The sequence below is a fragment of the Engystomops pustulosus genome, chromosome 10 (genome assembly GCF_040894005.1).
Source record: "Engystomops pustulosus chromosome 10, aEngPut4.maternal, whole genome shotgun sequence".
NCBI lineage: Eukaryota > Metazoa > Chordata > Amphibia > Anura > Leptodactylidae > Engystomops > Engystomops pustulosus.
This window is the reverse complement of record NC_092420.1, coordinates 87,646,612-87,673,373: the sequence shown is the minus strand read 5'-3', so window position 1 is coordinate 87,673,373 and position 26,762 is coordinate 87,646,612. Positions and strand designations below refer to the sequence as shown.

At 42.8% G+C, this 26,762-nt stretch overlaps 1 protein-coding gene across 1 annotated transcript in view; it reads left to right on the top strand.

Annotated features, from left to right (window-relative positions):
- AGBL4 (AGBL carboxypeptidase 4) overlaps positions 1 to 26,762 on the top strand; it is a 1,134,440-nt gene that overhangs the window by 83,202 nt on the left and 1,024,476 nt on the right. The window contains exon 3 of the mRNA XM_072127046.1: positions 19,702 to 19,826. Coding sequence (XP_071983147.1) covers positions 19,702 to 19,826 — 125 coding nt within the window. The remainder of the gene's footprint in view (positions 1 to 19,701; positions 19,827 to 26,762) is intronic.

Sequence of the window (26,762 nt, the reverse complement as noted above, 5' to 3'; positions counted from 1 at the left end):
GGCCTCCAGATCACCAGATCTCAATCCAATAGAGCATCTTTGGGATGTGGTGGAACGGGAGATTCGCATCATGGATGTGCAGCCGACAAATCTGCGGCAACTGTGTGATGCCATCATGTCAATATGGACCAAAATCTCTGAGGAGCTTCCAGCACCTTGTTGTATCTATGCCACGAAGAATTGAGGCAGTTCTGAAGGCAAAAAGGGGTCCAACCCGTTACTAGCATGGTGTACCTAATAAAGTGGCCGGTGAGTGTACATTCAGAAAAAATCTACACAATTAACATCAACTTATATATATGTATAGTAGTGAATATGTGACATAATGTTGGTGATGCAGTGAAATTAAAATAGAAAAGGTAAGACATAAAATGTATATACACATATTTTACATAAGGATCAGCAATAGAGGAGGGGGAACGCCCACCTACTTGTTAAACTCAGTAATTGGAGTATAGAGCGAGGTGAGAGTGTCTGTAAGGAGCTAGTGCGCATGACATTAACGTAATGAACAGCTGCACTGAAGATAAGCAAAGTAAGCGTGCGTACAGCTAGCACACTCCCGATCCAGGAGCATTGTAACGCGCTTGCGTAGAAGCAACGGGCGCCGTCGTAAGTCTGGGAAGCTTAGAGATATCAATATAAGGGCAAGCTTTTAGTTCAACTGTAGAACTGGACAGGTAAAAAGGTAATCCCTCAACATGGAAGACTGGACCCAGAAGGGTGGTACCACAGCACCCACCTAGTAATATGTCCCATAATAGAATCTGAGCTGTAGTTACTAAATCCCACCACTATCTAATATCACTGACTTGTCCTATGGATAGCAGTATTACAGTATATAAGGAAACCCTGAAAAGTGGTGGAGACTATAGTAGAAAACTCTGCCAGTTCAGACCTGATATACAGCTTTGAACTTGTGGTGTTTGCGGCTACATTTACTAAGAGGCCGGAGCACAACTGCCGGCGGGGCAAATTTTAAGACTGGCCTTCAAAGTCTTCAAAGCATATCTTAACGGACATCTACCACCAGGATGAAGGACTATAAACTCAGCAAACTTTACTGGTGACATCTGGCAGGATCCACTGTTCTTTTAGCTTCTTATGCACTTATTTAAAAAAAAAAAGGCTTTACAGAGCATGCAAATGAGCCTGAGGGGCTCCAGGCTCCATTTACAGCTATGGAGCCCTGAGCCCCTCAGGCTCATTTGCATAATTTTAAAATTGTAAAAAAAAAAGGAAATAAGAAGCTATAAGAAGATCCTGCCAGAGGGGGTGCACACCAGCATGTAAGTGTCTTTGGTTTACAATCCTTGATTCCCTCAGTAAGTAAATAATACCAGTACAGGCGGTCCCCTACTTAAGGACACCCGACTTACAGACAACCCATAGTTACAGACAGACCCCTCTGACCTCTGGTGAAGCTTTATGAATGCTTTACTATAGTCCCAGACTGTAATGATCAGCTGTAAGGTGTCTGTAACGAAGCTTTATTGATAATCCTTGGTCCAATTACCGCAAAAAAAATTTAAAATCCAATTGTCACTGGGGCAAAATTTTTTTTGTCTGGATCTACAATTATAAAATATACAGTTTCGACTTACATACAAATTCAACTTAAGAACAAACCTCTGGACCCTATCTTGTACGTAACCCAGGGACTGCCTGTACTATAAGAATTTCTGACATTTAAGGGAAATTATTGCAAATTTTGCTTTGTGGCTCAAAATTCTATAGTTTCCCCTTTGCTTAGAATCAAACTATAAAATTCACATATTAATAAAAATGTAGGTACACAGTGATTTAATATAAAACAATTCTAAAGCGCGTTTTGATTGGATACTTCAAGTGAATTTAGGTAAATAGTTCACCTGGATGTAGAGAGAATCCCCGTCTGGATTCTACTCTTAGACAGTTGTGGTTTGGGCGCTCATTATACGGGCTCGTCATTCACTCGGCAAGAGGCATCGGCGTCCTGGAAAGTTCACGTTCAGGCAACAGCACATTGTTACAAATTAGACTCTCCCTTCCAATTCCTGGTATAAAGCATTACAAAGTAATCACGCCCTGCGCCGAGTTCACTACCTCGGGGACCAATAAGTGTAAATAGAAAGGGCTGCGCGCCGACTGATAAGTTGTTGTTCGGCAGATAGCGCGCTCTTTTTTAGCAGAGTGTTTGACCTTTCTCTTTATAACGCCTCGGGCTTGTCTAAGACCCTCCAGGTCTACTTTTCTTTTTAAAATCCTCAGTGGGGGATGAGAAATGTGCGACTTTGGAGGGATTCTTGCACATGGCTGCCTTATATGTAACTACTTTTCTCTTAGTTGCAGCAGGGAATGATGTTGTATTGTACAAAAAATTACATATTTTCGTGCAAATACCTTTTTGGATATCAATATTACCTTTTTAAAGGGGTCATCTCATGACAAATGTTCTTGTCACCCCCCAAAGAGCAAATAAAACCGTGACTATCACCATCTCGGTATACTGCGCTCATAAAATAACGGAGGCACGGGCTGGATCACTGTAAAACGCATCCTTCTTCCTCTCTACTAGAGATGAGCAGACCTAGTGTTCGGGTTTGGGTTGGGGTTAAGCTACCTGACCCAGATATATGTCCAAACCGGCAATTCCAACTGAATCAGGCGGCAGAACCCGAATGCCAAACCCGAACTTGACCGTTGGGTCTTCTCATCTCTATTCTCTGCGTCTCCGTCCTCTTCCTCCTAAGTCCCGCACATGCGCTATGTGCATTCCCTCTGTGTGGGCAGAAGCCAGCTTCTTACATGCACTGCGCATGAGCCTACTCATGCATTTCATTGCCGTCATTGGGGCACATTTACTAAGGGTCCGAATTGCGTTTTTCCGCCAGGTTTCCCAAATGTTTCTGATTTGCGCCGAATTGTCCCAGGATTTTAGCGCACGTGATCGGATTGTGGCGCATCGGCGCCGGCTTTCACGCGCCAGAAATCGGCGGGTGTGGCCACTGGAAAAACCCGCCGGATTCGGAAAAGCCGCAGAATTAAATAAATAATTTGTGTCGCAAAAATAGCACTCACATACACCGAGACGGAGAAGGTGAATTCTGGCGGACTTCAGTGCAGCAGCAACACCTAGTGGACATCCGGCGCACGACCTTAGTGAATCCCGGCAGAACCCGAATCAGCGTCGGAGAACGGGCCGCTGGATCGCGCCTGGAACGGGTAAGTAAATCTGCCACAATATGTGGCTGTGAGTAGGTGCATGCAAGAAACTGGCCCCCATTCACACATTGGATATGCGCGACGCCGGATTGCCATTTACGTGGCACGTGCGCAACACTTGGGATGGAGAACGCGGTGATGTAGAGGGAAAGAGGGTTGAGTTTTGCAGCAGAGCAGCCAGGTAGACAAATCGTGACTGCAGGTTTAATATTAACATTTGGAAAGAGTAAGATGTGGACTTCACAGCCAGACATTATACATTGATCTATTGTTGCTAGGCTACATTAACCAATCGAACTCGAGGTTCTTAGTTACATTTTGATCACTTTTTATAAGCCACAAAGCACTTCATGGTGACCTCGATTTAGTGGGTCCTTACGATATTGGGTGTGGCAGCCCATGGCTCTGGGCCCCAGGTCCCCACCAGAGCCGCACCACAGAAACAGCAGATGCCATGCAATATCAAGCCGTGTGAACAGGTCTTGAATCCGCACCATTCTATGTTGAGAGCAGGTAGGACGCGGTTCACATTGTGCTGTACAGCATGGTGTCTGCTGTTTCTGTGTTTCGGTACTTGTGTGGACCAGAGGCCCAGAACCTTAAGGGCTTAGCCTGGCACACAAGCCCTGAAATAGGCGCCATTTCCACCACTTCCGTGCCAAGGGGAGAATGTGAAGGGAGTGCAGTTGGCTGGGGAGTGAGTCACTGCTGGCCGTGCCATTCTGGCACACGCTATGGTTAAATTCTATGCCAGGCCAGACCTGGTGTAGAACTGCCCCACTGGGGTAGAGAAGTGATGGCACCCACCATGATTTATCAGGATGCCGAAGCCTCTTGATAAATCCAGCGGATGGTGGTGCAAGATTTCATAATACGCTGGCGCATTTAGTGACAGCCTGTTTAATGTGCCTGAAAGTGCCCTATACAGTCCTGGTTCCATATGTTGGGTAGATTTGGGAGCTGATAGACCACCTTTAATTTTTGTTTATTTGATGTGTTTAACATTATCCATTCATCCCTATCTACACCACATTTGTGTCTTTGTTGAATTGAGGTGCTGAAGAAACTCTTTTATCTTCTCTACCAAACCCAACATATCAATAAAATGCAGATTCACCGGAGGAGATGACATTTGCAGGAAGGATTGGCTGACCACCTGGTGGCTATTGTCCTCCCAGCACAGATCCATGGATTCTTCCATATATCAGGCATGCAGGACTCTTCTATTCCAGATGTGCTAAATGGCTCAAATAACATTTATCATTTCAAATTATCGCAATTTTTGGCACAAATAACTCTAGATTAAACCAAACTTAAGGAAAACTTGAGACATTTGTGCAACATTTGTGCGACATTTGTAACAAATGTCTCAAGGAGAGATCTTAAAAAAAAAACATTAAACACAAGGAAAAAGCGATATTGATAAATTACCAAAGAAGCAGATGAAAAAAAGGCAGAGATAAGATAAATGATCCCCATGAAGTATTGTGCTCTGATTCTCATAAAAGTTGTGGCAATAACTGGGACCTTTAAAGGGATGTTAAAATGCAGGTTTTCCATTAGTATTTTGTTTCTATAGTCCTGCTTTTCCCAGTTTACGTACATACAGTATATAGAGTAGTGTTACAGTTAGTATTTTTGCAGTCATGTATCTAGCATAAATGGGTACTTCCAAATGTTTTCGGGATCTGCGCCACTTTGTCAGGTATATAGAAGGTGATTGTGTCACACGCGATCGGATTGTGGCGCAGCTGCGGCGGCTTTTATGTGACAGAAATCGGGTGCGGCCCGTCAGACAATCCGACTGATTTGGACTGAGCACGGGATTTAACTTTTAAATTGTGTCGCAAGACAATGCACTTACATGCACCAGGAAGAAGAAGGTGAACTCCTGGGACCTGAGCGGGGAAGCGACACATGCAGGATATCGGACGCACGATCTTAGTGAGTGCATTTCGGTCGGACAATCTACTTTCTGTGAACTCCATCGGCCGGGTAAGTAAATGTGCCCCATTGTAATTTACTACAAGTTTTATTAGCCTCTGATAGATGTAGGATGGGGAAGACATCCAAAGACTAACCCACAGTGGGGCTGATGATGCGGCCATAGATTGAAATTCAAAGCATATAGGGACATTAGGACATAGGCAGGTATTGTTGTCTAGTTAAAAGGGGTGTTAAAAAACGTGGCTACTTTTTTCCAAAAATAGTGCCACACCTGACCATGGTTTGCACTGGTACTGCAGCTGAGTTTTATAGAGATGTATGGAGCTTAGTTGCAATAGCACAAACTACATATGGTCAGGGGAGGTTCTTTAGGTTTGTTCTTTAGTTGAATTTATATCTAAGTTGGAACTGGTCGTTTTTGTATAATATAGAATATAGATTTGTAAATCCAGACTAAATTTTTTTGCCCCAGTGACAATTGGATTTTCAAAATTTTGTTCTTTCGTGGGAACAAGGATTATCAATAAAGCTTCATTACAGACACCTTACAGCTGATCATTGCAGTCTGGGACTATAGTTACATCCAGAGACTTCACCAAAGGTCACAGGGGGAGAGGAGTCCGGCTGTAACTAGGGGTCATCTGTAAGTCGGTTGTACTTAATTTGGGGACTGCCAGTATTTGGTCATATTTATGTATAAAATAATATGGATTTAGGACTAACTTTAAATCATTATTGATATTATTTGTAATTATTTTTAGTATTACCTTTTGAAATATATATATTTTTTCAAATATTTTTATATTTTTGATTATTTGTTATTACTATTATTAATGTAACTTTTTTTTCATCTTGTTTTTCCATCTCTCCTACATTGCTAAGATCCACAGTGTAACATCCAGCTATTAAGGTGACGGTACACGCAGCATCAAGTTGTCATTATAATTGTCGGTATCAGACTGAAGGGTCTTGTCTATTTATGCCATAAAAAGCAGCAGGAGGTGAATATGATGGCTCTCACTTGTAATTTGGAGATGGAGGATGATCGATTGCTCCCTAAGTTCTGGGTCTTGTTTCCATGGGAAAAAAAAAAGGAACACATTTTCTTATTTTTTTGTGTTAGATTCAATTTAGACTTAATAGTTACCGTATATGCTCGAGTATAAGCCGACCCAAGTATAAGCCGAGGCCCCTTATTTTACCACAAAAACCTGGTAAAACCTATATATTTTTTTACTCGAGTATAAGCTGAGTTTGGGTTTTCAGCACATTTTTTTGTGCTGAAAAACTAGGCTTATACTCGAGTATATATGGTAAATGTCTATTTTCCATCTGCAATAAATAATTTTTTGAAATAAAATCAAATATCTCTTCATTAATGCGCCCCAATTATTTCCACGCGCTGTTCAGATGTTTGGAAATATTGATTAATGCGCAGTTTGTTCATTTTTTAATTACATCAAATAAAGATATTTAATCTTTCAAATTAATGTAGAAAAATTGCTCGTAAGAATAATGAATGTTAAAAAGTTAACATAATGTAAGAAAACATTCTCATTAGGAGAAAATTGCTCTAAAAATATCAATTGATTGATTCCATGAATCGTGTACATTTGGGTTGAAAATTTGAGATAAAAGGTTTGTGATTTTGAACAGCGCCACTTTTATTCATAGGATGTGGCAGGTATTGCAGTCACCCTTGATTTGAATACTGCATTAGCCCCTTAAAGGAAACCTATCACCACGGATCTACCTATTCAGGTAGATCTGGTGGTAGGTGCCTATATTGTACGTGAGGATTAGCCCTTTTAAGGCGAATCCTCACGTCCCCTGTATCTTTTTAAAACTTTTATTGTGTTAATATGCAAATTTTCTAAAGAGGCTACTGGGGCGTGGAGTAGCCGGAGCTGAAGCTACACTCCACGCCCCAGTAGCCTCTTTGATCCTCCTACCCAGACATCTTCAGTGTGTCAGCAAAGTCAGAGTTCTGCGCATGCGCAAAGAACAGGCTGCCAGCTGCACAATCTCGGCTTCAAAGCTGGAGCTACTGAGCATGCGCAGAACTCCGGCTTTGCGGACGACTGCACACAGCTCCTTGTAGCCATTGTCTCCATTTTGCCATCTTCTGACGCTAATAACTTTTTCATACTTCAGTGTACAAAGCTGTGTAAGGTGTTCGAGATGAGCTGATGTGTTCATTGCTACCATTTTGGGGACTGTATTACCTTTTGATAACTTTTGATGCCGCGCCATAGTGTGTGCATGGGCAGAGAGCATAGACGTAACTAAAAACTCGGCTTATACTTGAGTAAATACGGTACATTACTGCTTAGTAGAATTTGAACATATATTTATAGTAATAACATATTCCATTGCACAAAAAGCAAAACAAAGTGTGAAAACCGTACAAAACTCGAGCCGCCTTGACTCAAAACACGCACAGGTTGTACAGTAGAATTTGATGTAAGATGGGTGCAATGTTGTAGAGGGAATTGACCCGGCCTCATTCAGAAGTGAACAACGCACAGATGGTTTACAATACTAAGAGCGCGACAAATGGAACGTACGTATGAAAATGAATTCCATTAACTTCCTAAAACAGATGGTCCAGGCCACAGGACGAAAGGCCAATTAGCCACAGATGTCAGAGTTATGCAGGAACGACTTAGTATGGGGACAGACGCAGGTTGAAGCTTGACATTCATAGCAAGTGATGGACCTCAATGTCACCAGGAGCACATTATACTTTGTAAAATCTGTAATATCCACAATCTACAATCAGTTCTTGCCGTGATTTTTCAGTTTATACTGTCGATGGATAAAAAGGAGTTAATTGTGTAGGAGATCCTTTTAAACTTACCTTGTGGATAGATGAGTGTCTACACAAATCCTAACCCATATTTGACCCTTTGAAGAAAAGTATCAAGAAAAGGCCAATATGATATATATAAACTTACATTTTGAAATAAAACCAAAATACTTCCTTTATGAAACAGATTTTGAACTAACCACAGTTTATTTTACCCCCAGTAATTAGATAATCTTCTGGAGAACTTTTAGCAAGTGTTCAATTTTCCCACAGTGCGCCCGCAGGTGAAGTGAAGTATTACAATGTCCCCATGTAAATATATGCGTTTGGTCTTCCACAGTAAGGGGTTTTCAGAATAGGTCACAAAACATTGGGCTTTCCCATTCTGACAAATATTTTGAGGGTCAAACAAAAGGCTTAAAGGAAAGCTACCATTTGTTTTTATGCATTGTGAACCAAACATACCTTGAGAATGCTGCAGCTACACTGATGCAGGATAATATCTTGGTTAATCCCTGAGCTGAGTGGTTTTGCTGATAAAACAGATATAACATTATGTTAATGAAGCTCTGTCACTTCTATGGTTCCTTCAGCACTTGCTTTCGGCTTTATCTGTTTGTCTGTAAGGGACGGCTAATGATGCACCTAAGTCTCGGTTTACTTTATTCCATTCGATGCTCTGAACACTGGTAAATTTCCTTTACTAGAAGCCGAGGTTGGTTTCCACTTCTGCAAACTCTGCTCTGGTTCATCAACAGTTAATCCGCTGTGATTTACAGAATCTATCCCCAATTGCTGCCCTGCCTGATGTTAGAGAACTGACCCAATCATCCTCTGGACCAGGGCTCTGGCACCCCATATAAGGTTTTGTGGACCAGGGATCTCTGTTTGCTATAGTCTTGTACTTGGCTTGCGCCATTTATTTTGTTATCTGCTTTCTGGTATCTATGATCCTTTCGTTTGTTTCTTCGACAATCCATTTGCCTAGCAATTTTGTACTGTGTTAAAGGGGTTATCCGGTTATAAAAATTTACTTAGGGCACGGCTGGGAAGGGCTATTTAAAAATAATAAACTTGTACTTACCTCCTCCGGCGCCGCCAGTGTCCCGTGCTGCGGTCCGTTTGATCCATCCCCCTGTTGGTTTACAGGGGCACAGAAGCCGTGCACAGGGAACTTCCGGTCCGTGATGTGCCTGGCTCCTCCCATCCGTCCCTATCTCTTTTAGCGTTGTAAGGGCTGGGAGATGGTGTCGGACGGGAGCTTCCGGCCATCAGGAAGCTCCCTGTGCGTCCCTGTATACAAACCAGCGCACAGAGGAGACGGACCGTGGGGCGGGACATCAGCACGGAAGAAGCCGTGGTAGCGAAACCCTGGGTCGAATTAGCGAGTCTGGCGTCCACATGGTGGATTTTATATGCGCATGATTTTATTCTATTTTGTGAGTATGTTTTAATAAAATAAATTCCATATATTTGAACATCCTCCCCTATCTGCTGCTTAATCTCTTCTATAGTAGCTGTACACTATTTGGCTACAGGATGCAAGAAAACGCAGCTTAAAACTGTCTGAATAGCGATCTATTCCCATCCAAATACCGTTTGTGTGGAAGTGTACTGAAGAATTTGGAACATAGTTGGGAAAGGAGTGAAATCGTCGATTTATCAAAGGATATATAAAAGGACACACAAGGAGCTCCGGTCAGACTGTTTTATTTTTCTGATTGGTTGTAATGGGCAACTAGAACAGTTCTTATCTTAGACACTTTTGATAAATACCCCCAACTGTCTCTGTATGTCCATTCCCAGAACCTGCCTAACAGAATCAATGCAAACCATTCACAATGCTTAGCTTGTTATAACATGAAGTGATAATGTTACTGCCCTCCATTGGTTGCGTTTCAACAGTCCCTGGTCCCCTGCCAGTTTCTTTATCCTTAAAGGGGTTTCCCTGCCAAGCAGGATAGGGCCTGACTTGCTGATCGGTGGGGGTACCCTTGGGATCTGTTGGAGTCTCATCACTGAGGCCCCCATCAATAAGCAAGTTAGGCCCTATCCTGTCCTGATAGGGCCTAACTTGTTCGGTGGGAAAGCCCTTCTAACTTCAGCAATGACATCTCAACAATGACATCTCAAAAAGAAAATAATCTTGAGGAGTTTAGCAGAAATATAGGGGGGCAGCTACAGGAAAGGGAACACTGGAGGGGGACAGCTACAGAAAATGGTACACTGGAGGCGGGCAGTTACAAGAAAGGGGACACTAGAGGGGGGCAGCTACAGGAAAAGGGACAATGGAAGCAGGGAAGGCAGCACTGGCGGTGGTCAGCTACAGCGAAGGGGACACTGGAGGGGGCAACCGCTAGAGGAAAAGGGGACACTGGAGGGGGTCAGCTGCTACAGAAGAGGGTACGTTGGAAGCATATGGTGAGCGGCAGCAACAGGAAAGGGGACATTAGAGGGGGGCAGCTACAGGAAAAGGGACAATGGAAGCAGGGAAGGCAGCACTGGCGGTGGTCAGCTACAGCGAAGGGGACACTGGAGGGGGCAACCGCTAGAGGAAAAGGGGACACTGGAGGGGGTCAGCTGCTACAGAAGAGGGTACGTTGGAAGCATATGGTGAGCGGCAGCAACAGGAAAGGGGACATTAGAGGGGGGCAGCTACAGGAAAAGGGACAATGGAAGCAGGGAAGGCAGCACTGGCGGTGGTCAGCTACAGCGAAGGGGACACTGGAGGGGGCAACCGCTAGAGGAAAAGGGGACACTGGAGGGGGTCAGCTGCTACAGAAGAGGGTACGTTGGAAGCATATGGTGAGCGGCAGCAACAGGAAAGGGGACATTAGAATCGGGGAGGGGGAAACTACAGGAAAGGGGACAATGGAAGCAGGGAAGGCAGCAAACAGGAAAGGGCACAATGGAAGTGGGTGGTTTGGGACAATATAAGCTAGGCACACAGGAGTTACGGTGGGGAGTGCCAACATACACTTTTGGCTAGACCCCACCAGTCCCTGGAGAAAATTTATGCTCACAGCCGATTCCTGGGCAAAAGACAGGTGGGGGACCACTGCTTTAAAAGGTTTATTCAAATCTTACTGCAATCCTAATGCATTAATCTAACTATATAAAAGCTGCGTAATAACATAAAGCAAAGACTAGACGTTAACAATCCTGGAAATTCTTACTTAAGATGCGGTACGTTCCCTAAATAATAGAAATTAAGAGCCCAGGGTGACAAGTGCAGGAGGAAGGACCCTGCAGCTCTGTATTACAGGACCTGCGGCCGGTAAGGTATTATTAGGAAGCATTTACAGCCCTATAGTCCGCTGCTTGCAGTGAACCATATGGGCTTTCAGATTTCATCCACATACATTATTTATCAAGCATAAGGATCCATTTTAACCCCATTACTTTGAAGCTTCCTGTTTTTTTTTTTTTTCCTTCCACGATGCTACTTTCCATTTAGGATAATGGATAGTGGCCTGTTGATAAGGGGGCTCTAATGGCTCCGTGTGGCTGCGTATGATCTCATCAGATTCATTGGGGAATGGAGCTCGCATCAGCACAACCGCAAGAGGCAATTACAGGAGCCGAGCCATCAATATGCAAACATCCTTTAATCGGCAGCTTATAGAGGCCACGATCAAAGAGCAACAATAACTTTTTTTTTTTTTTGCATTGTTAAAGCTTTTATTTTGTGTTTATCCCGCGGTGGTTTCCATCTAATTGCTTACAAATGCTGACATTAATACAGGTATTATGCATATTGAGCATTGTATAAAGTCACATGCTGAAGGCTGGATGCTTTAGCTCCATATAAAGGACGTCTTTACATATTTAACTATTGCAGTCATTAAAATCACAGTGAAAAGGTTTCCTTAAAGGGGTATTTCTGGAATCAGCATAATTCATATACAAATATAAGCTAATGTGTAATTAATTGTTATTTAAAATTTTGCTCCCCCACACTATGATGAGGAATTAAAATGCTACCGGCCCTTTAATCAGTCCCTTGATTTCCTCTGCACAGAGCAGACACAGGATAAAAGGTGGCCGTTGATCACATGTTCTGCAGCTGCCTGGGCAGGTCATGTGATCACCACTATATTTGGCTGTAGTCGGTTGGTTGCAGTGCAGTCATTATGGTCGGTGTTGTGGTGATGTGCAGGGATGGCAGTTACACATCATTACTATGGTAACAGAGCAAGAAAGTCTGTTACATCATCACTGGGAGCAGAGCATAAGAGGAAGGAGGAGTTACTGAGAACTACAGGATCATGGTAGTTGTAGTTTCCAGTGGCGGCCATCTTGGAGATCGCTCTTTAGAGAGGCCATAAAATTTGGTGAATCATAAAATCTACTATTTAAGCTCCATTTGTGAGTATTGTTATTCATTTATTTATAGCATTATGGGTTTTTGTATCAGACTTCATATTCCCGGAATACCCCTTTAAGCAAAAATAACCGTCTCATAATCCACTGCTCTCTCAAAAATGGAATGGGATCTGATATATAAAGCCTGTGAGTCCTTCTTCTCACTTTGAAAACCTATGGGGGGGACATTTAGTATACATTGTCACTCGTGTGCTGGTGTCTGATAAAGTAACCGCCTTTTGGGAGGCTCCACGTAGAGTAACCCTGAAGCCTTTCACCTACTAAGGCCCCTTTCATATGTCTTTTTTCCACGGCTGTTTGCTACTCGCATTGTTTTGGTACAGGTAGCATACAGCCACATGAATTTCAATGAGCAATGCGTACATCCATTTGAATGGATGTATCGCCCACCATACCCGAGTATGGTGGTGCCGCACTCCGCCCTGCACAGCTGTATGCTCGCCCAGGTGAGCGTACGTTCATGCGAATGAGGCCTTACACATCAATCATGTGAATCCTACATGCCTAACTTACACATAAGATAACACAAGTTACGGTGTAAAATATAAATTTCTAGCTTTCCCTTTTCCAAAGTCATATGGAAATGACAGTGAGGTTTTGCCTGTGATGAGTCACTTCTAGTAGATGAAGAGGGAGCATCATATCAGATGTTCCTGTGTTAGACTTTATAGTACGTAGATTCATGGTACCATTGTAAAGAGGAGAATCACTTCTTTCAAAAGGCATCTGGCTTGTGGTTCTGTGAGCTACAAAACCAGAGACAGTAAAAGCTGCAGCTAAAGCTCTAATTCCCGACTCTGTCTTTTGCTTTCCGTATTTCCAGCTCTGTACATTACAGAATCTCAGCAATGCATTTACAAACAATTCGCATCTTTACAACAACACCAGATTTTAGCTGCTACAGAGTTCAAAATATGGGCATCTGAGGTGACGCTTCTTCATTTTCAAAAAGTGACTCAACTGAGGCCAAAAAAATGACTCTTAGCTAATTTGCATACAACTTTTGGGGTTAATTATCCTTCGTAAAGGATACGTTTTAACATAAAAGAGGGAATTTTAGAAAGGACATTTATTTACCTTACCTGACGGTGCTGAGTCCCTTTAAACTATTTAATCTTTTGGACATTATGACCAGTAAGGGATAATCTAGTCTTTCACTTTTTTGGGACTATAGAGGGACAGATTTTACAACTGCACTGCAAAATTTAGTAAATTTTCAGCGGATGAGACTGTTCATTTCCATTGCAGCCTCTCATCGTCATCCGCTATTACTGCACTTCTATTAAAATATCACGCTGTTTTTGGTAGACAAGTTGAAAATATCAAAATACACCAATCTGCTGCATGAAATAGTCAGATATTAGATGCACTGCTAAAAATGCTGACATACCCCTTTACTTCCTGGCCTCCTACCAATGACTAATTGGGCCTCCGTCGGTTGCTCTTTTGATACTCAGTAGGGGGCAGAGAAGTAACAACCTCTTGTAATGAAAAATAATTGTGTGGTCCATGTGTTGTGAGATTCACAAGAAATTCATCCTCTAAAAGGTAAAATCTAATAACGCCCTATGCATGGGTAATGGGTGGGGTTGAAATAATCTGCAAGTACTTTTTCCCAGTGGGATAAGGAAAACATTACCTCCATAACTATATTGTAAGGCAGCTCCCTTACTATCAAGCATGACTTTCAAGAAGCCTAAGGACATGATGTGGGGTTAAAGCCAAATCAGTAAATCCATTTACTGTGGTGTTTCCATGTGGTTGCGTCTCGTCAGTACAGTGTAGGGAGCAGGTTTAGCTGTTGATTAGGATCAGGATGTAAGAGATCTTCTTACCGAGCCTTTGACAATTAAGGCCGCCTTACAGGTGTGTAGAGACTTACAGCCATTGACGCTGCACTGGGGGATTCTGGAAGTATGCAAACACATCACATCAGCGCTGTCTACAGTTGCTATCTTCTGGAATACATATACTGTTTCGGCTTTTATTCCGCATCAAAGTAATTAGGCTTCTTGAAAGTCATGTGATTGACTGTTATGTGAGTCCCTGTGATTGTCACTCCACGTGAAAGTGATCTTAGGTAAAATGGCGGCCTGGGCACCAATCACATGTTTTAGTAGTGGGTGTGAAAAACTGGTTAATGGACTTGTCAGCAGATTTTCCCGGGTGAGGCCAAACTTCTGGCAGAAGTCTAGTTTCGGTGACTGGAGCCCCCAATGTTCAATACGGACCCGAACATTGGGGGTCATTTACTAAGGGCCCGATTCGTGTTTTCCCGAATTTGCACCGATTTTCCCTGAATTGCCCGGGTTTTTGGCGCATGTGATCGGATTGTGTCGCATCGGCGCCGGCATGCACACAACGGAAATCGGGGGGCGTGGCCGAACGAACACCCGATGGATTCGGGAAAACCGCTGCAATTAAAAAAAAGTGTCGCTGGACTCGCGCTTACCTTCACTCGGCCCGGCTTGGTGAAGATCAGTGCATTCACAGGAACTTCAGCGCAGCAGCGACACCTGGTGGACGTTGGAGGAACTACCTTAGTGAATCCCAGAACCGAATCCACCGAAGAGAAAACGCCGCTGGATCACGAATGGACCAGGTAAGTAAATCTGCCCCATAGTGGTTTGCATCTGCTCATCACTTTCCAGGATATGTAATAAGTGTAAAAACTAGAAGATCTTCTCGCTGAAGATTGTCAGGCTTCAGGGGTAGTAGACCTACTGGACCACCGCGGACGATGAAGTAAGCTGACACCTGGGACTAGAGTCTAAGTTGCACCCGGTTTTCACCAGAGCCCGCCGCAAAGCAGTTCGGACTTGCTGCGGTGTGGTACCACCAGGTCATTCCACAGGTGCGACTTTGTTCATGGCGAGGTACACGGTCAGAAGGCAAGTTCGTGGTCCAGGACCGGCAGGAGGTCAAGACAGGCGGCAAACATTCAGGGTCATTAACAGAGCAGAAGATCAGGGCTGGCAGCGAAGGAATGTAAACGGGAACAGTTTTGGGGTCACAATGGAAATATACAGACATATGGCAAAGGGAAGCCGGGACGGGAGCAGGAGCATGGATGGGTGAGTGGCACGGGTAGGCAGCGTGGGGCACGGGTGAGCCCACAACCCACGATAAGGGTCGCGGGAGCACCCGTGACAAAGATGAACAACTTCTCACAACTCAATGAAAAGGGTCTATACCTTCTCCCATATTACTATAGGAAGATCACCATAATCTGTATCACTGTAATCTGCCTCCGGAGATTACAGTAGACACTAGGGGAGTCTACCCAACCAACAGTAGGTGAGTCAACACAACCAGTCCCTAAAAGACCCCCTTTCAGTGGTCTTTAATTTGTTTTATAGACTTAAGTTCCATTAAATAGGGAAATCTGCTATCAAAATCCACCATGATAAACCAGGGGCACTAACTCATAGATTCAGGCACCTTGACGATGGTAATCTCCTTATTGTTATCCATGGCCTCCTTCCTTATAAAATCTACTTTTAAAATTATGCTAATGAGTCAGAAGGGCTTCGGGGGGCGTTACCAGAGGCCCTCCATACTGTAGCTTCACAGGTTGCTCCACTGTTTCACACTCCCCCCTGCTCCATCAGCACTTCCCTCTCCCTATGTCTGCTGGCATCCCATACACTGTGGTGAGGAGTGCACCTGCACAGTGTAACAACCTGTTGAGCTACAGTACAGAGGGGTTCTGTTAACACCCCCAAAGCCCTTCTGGCTTATTAGCATAATTTCAAAGTGCAACTGTAAAGTATACAAACTGTGGCCTAGCTCTGCAGTAAGCTAAAAAAAAAAGCAATTCTCTAGTGTACACTCATTAGTTATCTTCAGTTGTCAGCTAGCAGTTATGTTGTCCCTCTGGCTGTCTTTGTGTGGTTGGTTGCCATGGGAATCCATAGCTAGACAGAGGTAAAGAGGGTGGGTAGATGTTGATGGGAGGGTTTACTAGCAGATGTGCACACTCCTGATCAGTAGGTGTTGGGTGCAGGAGAATATCAGTCCCGGTAGCATGTAAAAAAGCTCAAGGACCTGGAGTGATGTCATAAGCATGTGACTAATCCCAGGCTACAATGAAAATATGAATATATTAATAGCCGGCAGAGTGCAGTATCCTAGCCCTGAGCACCTTCGGAACATTTATATATTTCTAAAACGTCTAATTCTAAAATATGTGGCTATTCCAGAATCCCAGGTCAACATGTGCAAAGAGTTTGTATGTTCTCTCCATGTTTGCGTGGGTTTCCTCCGGGTCCTCCGGTTTCCTCCCACACTCCAAAACATACTTGTAGGTTAATTAGACTGTGAGTCCCATTGGGGACAGGGACTGATTTGGCAAACTCTGTGCAGCGCTGCGTAATCTGTGTGCACTATATAAATAAAGGAATTATTATTAATATTTTTATATATATTTTTATTATAAGAGCCCCTGCACTGTCAGTCTGATGGACAATGCCCTTTAAGGTGGTCTTACAGAGAGGATAGGGGGCTTGGGGCCCCCTAGTTATAGGCAGGACTAATACAGATCATACATGTATCACGTATTCAGTGTTATTTTTGACAACCCCTTTAAGAAAGCTGAATGATTATATATAACTGAACATCTCCTTTAATTGAGGCCATGGGGGCCCTCAAAGTATTTCTCTCAGATTTAGTTCTGCTCTGACTTTGTTGAACATAAAATTGCAGTGGAAAATCACCATAAATATACTTTATTTCTCGGCAGGACCCTTTTGCAAATCAACATTACGTGGTGCGCATAGCAGAAGCATTAACTTCAATCACATGTTTAATGAGGATGACCAAGTGATAATTATATTTTATAGAAGCCATTTGCTGAAAATGAAAGGCAAGAATATTGGTCGGAAATAAGCCGGTTTATCACACATAACCATTTATTCCAGGGAATGCTGGGAGTTCTTTTTTACTACCGTCTCAATCGTTCTCTAACAACTCCTCAGGATAACATGGGGATTGCTCCTTTATCTGCTCTTTATGTAGATTTGGTTGATGTCTTCGTATACTTCTGTTTTGGGGGTAAAAATCTTAAAGGAAACCTACCATTTGATTTCATGCATTATGAAGCAAACATACCTTGAGAATGCTGTTGCTACACTGATGCAGGATCATATCTTGGTTAATCCCTGTGCCGAGTGGTTTTGCTGATAAAACAGATATAACATTATGGTAATGAAGCTCTGTGGCTTCTATATCTGCTCTAGCGCTTGTTTTGCCGCTTCTCATAGCAGGAGAGTTTCTCTCTGATTGCATCATCATCTCCTGCACTTCCCTTCCTACAAGACAGAATAATCAATTGCTGCACCATCCCCCAGCTGCTGTGTATGAGTCATTCAGCTCAGGTTGATTAGTGCTTGACTAGTCATGCTTTACTTTCTGCCATTTGTAATTCCAAGCTTCTATTTTGGGGGTAAAAATCTTAAAGGAAACCTACCATTTGATTTGATGCATTATGAAGCAAACATACCTTGAGAATGCTGTAGCTACACTGATGCAGGAGCATATCTTGTTTAATCCCTGAGCTGAGTGGTTTTGCTGAAAAAACATTCAGGACCTTGGAAAGCTCGGACAGACTGGTTTATGGGACTCAGGCCGCCCAGGAGGTGCAGGATGTTCATTGGACCTTGTTCCCTAGGCCGGCACTTTTTCCTGTTCAGGGGGACCATGAAGGGATGCTTCAACAATAATCAATATTTCTGCCCCTTCTTTCAATGGTAATGACATCCTGAGGATACCAATACACTTTAAAGGGAACCTGTCACCAGGAGACCCATTTTTAGCACTCCCCCAGTCCTCACAGAGCTTAGTACATACACTGCCAAAGTGTTTTTGTATTAAAAATAGTTTTACAGAAAAAAAGATATGTTATATTGTACCTTTCATTAGCATCTGCTGTGTGACCAGGCAGTTGCCTTTTGGGAGGAGCTGGAAAGGAGCAGTTCCCCCCCCACCCTTGGGAAACATGTGACCTTTACCAATATATGAATAACCCCCCTCACTCGGGATTGGCTGTAGAGGAGCAGGGGGCGTCGCTAAGCCAAGTGATGGGTGTTTTCATATATTTGAAAAGGTCACATGGAGTAGCAATTCCCCAAGGGTGGGGGTGGGGGGGAACTGCTCCTTTCCAGCTCCTCCCAAAAGGCAACTGCCTAGTCACACAGCAGATGCTAATGAAAGGTACAATATAACATATCTTTTTTTCTGTAAAGCCAATTTTTAATACAAAAACACTTTGGCAGTGTATGTACTATGCTCTGTGGGGACTGGGGGAGTGCTAAAAATGGCTCTCCTGGTGACAGGTTCCCTTTAAGGACATGGCACAGCAGTTTGCAGTATTTATCTCAGTATTGGCTTATTGGGATAAATACGTTAGTTTAGGTTGTAGTTTGCGTTCTCCATCACTGAGCTACAGTACAGTTGAGTAAATATGGGAACAACATCCAAACTTTATTCCTTCAGTTTGACATAAACCCTCGACTCCAGTGCTGGTGGGAACATTTTCTAAGCACTGGGCTACCATGCTGTCCTCACGGGTAGTATAAGCTTTCTTTTCAAACAAATGGTGAGTGTGAGTTTTTAAAGTTTTTACCTTTATTATCCTAAATAGTGCAGGAGATAAAAATCATAAAAGGGGTAAATGCTGCACCCATTGCTGTACCACTCTTACACCACACTTACACCGCTAGTGTAAGAAGTATCTCTTCCAAGTAACAATTTTTAGAACTGTATTAAAGGATTTGTTTCAAGTTTAAACGGAAACCTTCAAGGGAACCCAACTGTTCCACCTTTCTGTCGCCCGTTTCCATTGCTTGGCTAGAAAGTGCCAGCAATTACATGACTACTGTGGACAATCAGCAGAACCAGAAACAGTGATGTTCTGTAGCTGTGTATCATGTGACTGCCAATAGTTTGGGCTCAGTTGGCAGTGTTAGGGTGTCCACTAGTCCATTCCGTTATGGGATAGAATAACGGATACCCCTAAGACTGATGGTAAACGGAAGCCCATCAGTTTCCCATCCATTCACGTCAACTTGTAACTGTGGCAGTTTACTTTCGGTTATACCAAAAAGAGCGCTGATGCCTATCATCATGTCATTAAAATAATAGAAAACTTAGAAAACGGTAGTGTGAACTTTGCCCAAAAATAAGCTGCACCAGTAAGAACAAAAAGCTGAAGCCGGGTAAGTACCTTATATACTCAAGTATATACGGTACATCATATTTTATTTCCATGTCCCTATGTTTTTTTCTGGTGTAGCAGAAAAACCCCTTTAATTTGAGAGACCAGTTTACTGATTGCAGTTTTCTCCACCTTGCGGCAGGTAACCTCGGCAGGGTGGATTACATCTCCGATTTTGAGTACGACCTCTTCATCAGGCCGGATACGTGTAATCCTCGTTTTCGCGTCTGGTTCAACTTCACCGTGGAGAACACTAAAGAATACCAGGTAAGCAAAAATGATCATTTCATTGGATTTCTCCTTGAATTTTTGTATTCGATATCCAAAAATATCTGAAGCCGCGATGACTGCGCTGTGAACTACCGAACTTTGTTGTGAAGAACAGATTGATTCGTGTTGCTCGTCCTGTATCATAATGAAAGTGTTTACAGAAAGTTGTCGTGTCAATATTTGCTGATTTATCCGAAAACTTTGCTTAGGCTGACATTTTTTTTTATGCCGTTCCCGATCCTCTTGCACTTTTTGCTATTTAACTAGAATGAATAGCTTGGATCAATATTTGATAGCGATAACAAATACAGTTCTTTGCTTGCAATTTTTTCTCGTTTGGTTGACATCTTGCTTTGTGGCAGATCTGGCTCTAAAAATTGATCTTTTATTCAAGTTATTAGGAAGGTAGCTGCACACGACCTTCACTAGACACAATGGGGCACATGTATCAGAAGTGCGGCTTTGTCCATCTGTTTTTTGGGACTTTACTTGGATTTTCTGCTGGTCAGGTGTATCTTAGCGGTTTTTCCTTATTGATCTTCAGTGAATTTACAGCGTTTTTAAAGTAAAAGTCGCAATCAGTTCTAAGCCGATTTCTACGCCTGGTCAGGGGCAGCCGTAGATTTGCTCCGAAATTTGTGACTTTTTAAAAAAAGTCACAACGTTTACATTTGGATTCAGGTGATAAGTCATGGAACACTGCAGAAAACTAGACAATGGCCAACTTTGAAAGGAGACTGTTTTAGGTGCAAAAAAAGTGAGCACAAACACCATAAAAAGTCGCAAAAATGAAAGAAAAAGGCAAGCCAAAAGTTTGATACGTGTGTCCTTTTTACAAAAGTCAGGTGTATTTTTGGAGTGATCATCTGTATAGATGCATCTGATAAGAGACTTGAGAAAAGTTTGAGCTTCACAGTCTGGGTGAACCATGACCTCGCTGCAAAAAAGATGCCGCATCATAAAAACATCTATTCAGTGTTTTTCTTGGGATACCAATAAATAACATTGATTTGACGGCGCCCTTTAGAAATTGTTCTGTTTTTTACTTTTTCCTAAATTGTTATATATTTGGAAATTTTTAAACTTAAAGGGGTTGTGCGGTAGTAAGAAGTGAGCCCCTAAGTTGCTGATCGGTTGCTCAGTAATGGGACCCATCTGGATAATGAGAACGGGTGTCCGTTGCAACCAAAAAGTAAGGAGCAGCTGGTTGCACATGCACATGTCTACGCCATTCACTTTATATGGAACTGATGGAGATGGCCGAGTGCGACACTTTGTTATCTCCATCAGCCTAATAGAGATGAATAGAGCAATAGGACACATACGTGACTGTTGCTGTATTCACCACTACTGAAAATAATAATCCTTTATCTGTACAGCGCACACAGATTAGGTAGCGCTGCACAGAGCTTGCCAAATCGGTCCCTGTTCCCAATGGAGCTCACAATCTAATCTATCTACCAGTTTGTTTTGGAGTGTCGACGAAACCGGAGGACCCGGAGGAAACCCACGCAAGCACGTAGAGAACATACAAACTCTTTGCAGATGTTAACCCTGGGAATTTAACCCAGGTCCCCAGCGCCGCAAGGCTGTAGTGTTAACCACTAAGCCACCGTGCTGCCCCAAGAACCCAACCGTTCTGCAAGTTAGCACCTATCCATAGGTTGTGACTATAAATGACACCTTACCCTTCAATACATTTTGCATACGTCTATAGTTTAGTTTCTGAACTTAAAGAATAACATTATTGTGTCCATTATATGACTTATATTCTGCATTTGTTATCAGTTTTCCCTTCTGCAGGCTCTGTCTGTAATTCTCAGTTGTCTTAGAGCTGGTGGTAGGAGACTTGCTGCAATGATGTCTCCCATACACGGCACATAGAAAGTGATGGAGAATCTGATCTCTCTCTTAGCAGGGTCATTATTGACAGTATAGAGACGTACTGATCTGTACTGATGTGATAGAAAGCTACTATATAGCTCCAGCTGCCTATGTCTCCGCTCTGTCACACAGCTCCTGCTCACTCGTCCCCCTCTATGGTCTTCTATGTAACTTTATACCTCTGTTAATCCAGTCCGTCTTGCTCTATCAAGACACATTCATGGGAGATTTCAGAGCTAATTTCTATGTAGCAGACATTAGACAGAATCCCTTCTCATTATTTTCTATAACAGAATATTTCCCATAGTCCAAATGTGTGTTTTCAGCATAGATCCTCATTAAAGCAGTGGGGCGTCTCATGCCCATTAGGTTGACCTTTAAAAATATTTTTCAAGTTTCTCTCTTGATATAAATTACATGTACTGCTGAATAGTAACTATACAAATAATATGATCTACGTGTGTGTTGTACTGATTTCAACGCAACTTTTATTTTAGAAATGAATAGTGTAGGTGATAATAATAAGCTTTGTAATATATTTTACTAATGAAAAATGGGTTTTTTTGTCCTGATTTTCCCTCCGATCTTGAGAAGTATATCTGAAAGAAATTATAAAGTTCATACACAGCAGATACATAAAAAGAGGAGGCTAAAGTTTTACCATTTACACTCATTAGTGACATTTAACTTGATAATTTAGCTCTGTAAGGAGTTACATCACAAAACACTTTAACAGCTTCTCCTGTCTGTGTGAATATGCAGGCAAAAAAGAAGCATTTTTCTGCAATAAAAGTTATTACAAAGCCTAAAATTCTCAACTACACTATTCATTTCTAAAATAGGATAAAAGTTTTGAAAGTTTTTTGTATGTAGTGTACACCATTCAGCATAGGATTTTCATTGCTTAAAGGAAATCTACCTTCACAATCCATCATGATAAATCGGGGGGGGGGGGGGGGCTAATAGATTCAGGCACCGGGACTGTGGTAATCTTCTTATATTTGTTACCCATGGCCTCCTTTCCTTCAAACATCAACTTTGTAAATTATGCTAATGAGTCAGGAGGACTCTGGGTAGTCTTTCCAGAGCTTCTCCGCGCTGTACCTTTGTATTTGGGTCAAATATGACTTTATGGGTTCTACATTATGTCGACACACAATATTCAGCTATTTGATTTGTTTGTATGATGCTATTGTTCATGTTATTTTGAGAAACATTAGGAAGGAAACTCAGTGACTCCTCTCAGATATGTCTGTTCCAACAGGTTATCACGTTCAGCGTTTTTTATTCTGTATTTTTAGTGTTTTGTTGTAAACAGGGTTTTGAGTCTTTTTGCTTCACATTTACGCTCTGTGATTTTGAGTCTTCAGGATGACGTCTATCACACAATAGTGACAAGGTCGTATCAGGGGTCAACACTGTCAGGCTGTGGATGTTCAGTTCTACATAGTCACAAAAGCTGTTACGTAGGAAATAAAGAACATTAATGCAATGTTCTGGCTGTTGTACCTTATTGATAATAACTATTGTAGTAGATTTACTGAATGTGTGCAGTATTTTATATTGTTTTTAATTGTTGCATTTGGAGAAACTATCCAATGAAAATTTTACTTCTTTCTCCATTCAAAAGATGCCATAATCTACTTACGTTGGTAATCACTGGAGGGTCCGAAAGCCCTAAGGAGGAGGTTGATCACTTCTAATTTTGCTTTGGTTGCTGATGTTGCCCTAAACGTTGCAAAAGTCTTATTTTAGTAAAAACACTGAAATTTTTCCGAATTTGTTAAAAAGTATAAAAGGTAAAGACATACTTACCTCCCAGATGGAGCTTCTAGATCTCTTGGGATTCTGGTCCTGTCTTAGGTCACACTGACTACGGTACAACAGGCACACATTGGCAACCGGGAGAGGAGAAGGGGTGAGTGCCGCTCACCTCCGCCGCTCTCCATAGCGATATATGGGACGAGGCACCTTATTACGGGGAAAGATAGGAAATGTGCTGCATGTGTGCTGCACCGTTCCGCTCCCGTACAGCGCCAAGCGCCCATTGCAGGCAATGGGGAACGTGTATACGTCGGCCATATATACCGTATTTTCCGGGCCATTAGGCGCACCGGAATATAAGGCGCATCAGTCCGATGCGGCTTATATATGGAATAATTCCATATATAAGGCGCATCAGACTATAAGGCACAGGGTCCGGGGGCGTGGCGGAGGTCCGGGGGCGGAGCGGATACCCGACGAGAAGAGACGTGACGCGACCCGGAGACGAGACCCGACGAGACGCGGCGACGCGGGGAAAGTGAGCGGGGAAGGTGAGGGGGAGGTGGAGGAGGGCAGCGGACCATTCTTACATAGGTCCCCGCTACCGGAGACAGCAGATCTCCAGCGGGAACTGCAGACCGACGCGGCAGAAGTTGTTCGTGCCGCGTGGTCTGCAGTTCCCGCTGGAGATCTGCTGTCTCCGGTAGCGGGGACCTATGTAAGTAGGGTCCGCTGCCCTCCTATAGGGCGCACCGGACTATAAGGCGCACTTTGGATTTCCAAGGAAATCCAAGGCTTTTATGTGCGCCTTATAGTCCGGAAAATACGGTACATCTCCCATACGTGTGTGAATGTAGCTTTTTACGGGGTATCTGTAGTCCCAACTTCTTGTTTGCTAAAAAAGGAATACACAACGTGCCGAGCAATATGTATTGTGACTGAAAACCATCAGCCATAAGGCTCATGGTGGTTATTTAGGAGCTTATGAGGGTAAGTGGTGGGACAAAAACCCATTCCTGTTCTGTTATAGAGGATGGTGACACTTGATACCATTAGGTGATATAAGGGTCGGTGATCATTCCTAAACCCACCTCTAGTTTGGTGTGATACTACCCTGTTACCTTTATTCAGTGTATCCTCGGTCAAACGGGACAATCACAAAGACAATGCCCTCCCTAGGTCACTGTGCAGACCCAAAACAAAACTTACAAACAAACACAAAAAAGTGAGGTTAGGGGTCCGATTCACAATGAAGATACAGCACAAAATCCGAGTCAAAAGGGATAGTCAAAAATACAAAAGCCAAGATCTAAAACCAGAGATATCAGAAGTACAGTGAAAGAACAACAAACAGGAACCAGCAGAAAACTAGTTGTGAACAAGATCAATGTAGGTTGCTGGAGAGCCTCTGCCCAAGATGACTGGAGCAGAGCTCTGTCCATCACAGCAGGTCAACAGTTGCGGGACCAGATCGAAGGTGCAGAGAACTGGACGTGGTGCAATTAGTCTCAACATAAGGCACAGTTCACACCATGAAAAGTCAAACAAAAACAGAAAGAGAAAATCAATGCCACCTAAGCCGTATTCTGCGGACAGAAGATAACACTGGCACAGATGTTACAGGGACATTGTGGTGGTCATGTGTACACCTTACTCTTCCATTGACATAAAAGAGTCATCCCAACTCACCAAGTCTTTAAAGGGGTTATCTAGCCGGTCATTTTATAAAATAATACAAGAAACAATACTCTCTTGAACAATCCCTTGTCACTAATGTTTTAATACTGCGTGGGTCTCCGATTGGTCATTACTATTTTGGTTTCCTGGACACACAGGAAATGAGCATCATTTCCTGCGTGTCGGGAGGAAGCAGGAAGTGAAGACCAATGGAAGATGGTGTGACGGGACAGGAGTGAAAGGGGATTGGGTGGAGAATATTGCTTTTGTATTTTAAATTTTTGGCAGCAAAACTTCAAGTTGAGTACAAGTAGTCCCCGGGTTACATACAAGATAGGGTCTGTAGATTTGTTCTTAAGTTGAATTTGTATGTAAGTTGGAACTGTATATTTTATCATTGTAATCCCAGCCAGAACTTTTTTGGTCTCTGTGACAATTGGATTTTAAAATTGTTGGGTTGTCATAAGAATCAATATTAACACTAAAGCTTCTTTACAGACGTCTGTGATAACTGTTACAGCTGATTATTGTAGCCTAGGACTAAAGTACAATAAATTACCAATATCCAGAGGTCCATTTGTAACTAGGGGTCGTATGTAAGTCGAGTGTTCTTAAGTAGGGGACCACCTGTATATTTTTTCTGTGTTATACAAATGTCAGTGTTGATAGATCAATGTCACAACAAAAAATAGCAAAACTGGAGAGTCTCTGGAAACTTCTTTTCAGTCCTCCTGCTTATGGTAAAACTCCTCTTTTACACCAACATTATTGCTTTTTATCCTGTTTTCTAATTTCAGTTATAGTCCATAATAATCATCATGTCCCTCTCGGCTGATGGTTCCCGGTCACAATACATCTTGCTCTGCACAGTGTGTATTCCTTTTGTTCATGTCACATCACACCATGTCCTCTGTATGTATCAGTTCCAGGAATATTCTAGGAAATGCCTTTATTGGCAGTGTCAGAGTCACAATCACTTCAGAGAAAAATATTGATTGAGATTAATCTCGGAAGAGGTGATACAAACACTAGTAAACAAATCCATGGAAATGCAGCCACACATGTTAATCAATGGATGGGTTGTTTAGGACTCCAGCTCGCAACTACGATGAATATGTATTGGGCTTGAGAGATGGACTTTTTGTAGATCTTTTTAAAAAAAGATTAAAAAAGCTCTAAAATTAAAGGAACCTATCACCAGCAACTGGCCTATTAGACCACTAGTAGAATATTGTCAAACAGTGTAACACTTTCTAATTTTGTTTCTTTCAAGGTCCTGTGTGATGGCAACAACCTGAAAATCTACTTTGAAGTGAGGTGTAAATTGGACATATAGGGGGGTATTTATCAGGACCTCTGCGCCCTGAAATAATCGCAAATGCTAGCTTATTGCTAGCACTTGCGATTATTTGCCCCAATCCGCCACCTTCACACAAGTGGCGCGTGAAGGGGGGTGCAGCCGGCCGAGCGGAGGGCGCGGCCGGGAGTGGGCTGGCGCGGGCGGACTTGCTGCCGCCGTCGACTTTTCATATGTGAAAAGTCGCTGGCTGCGTTTTTTTTTTATGCCAGGCCCTGGTAGATCTATCTGCCTGAAAATGCAATGATTTA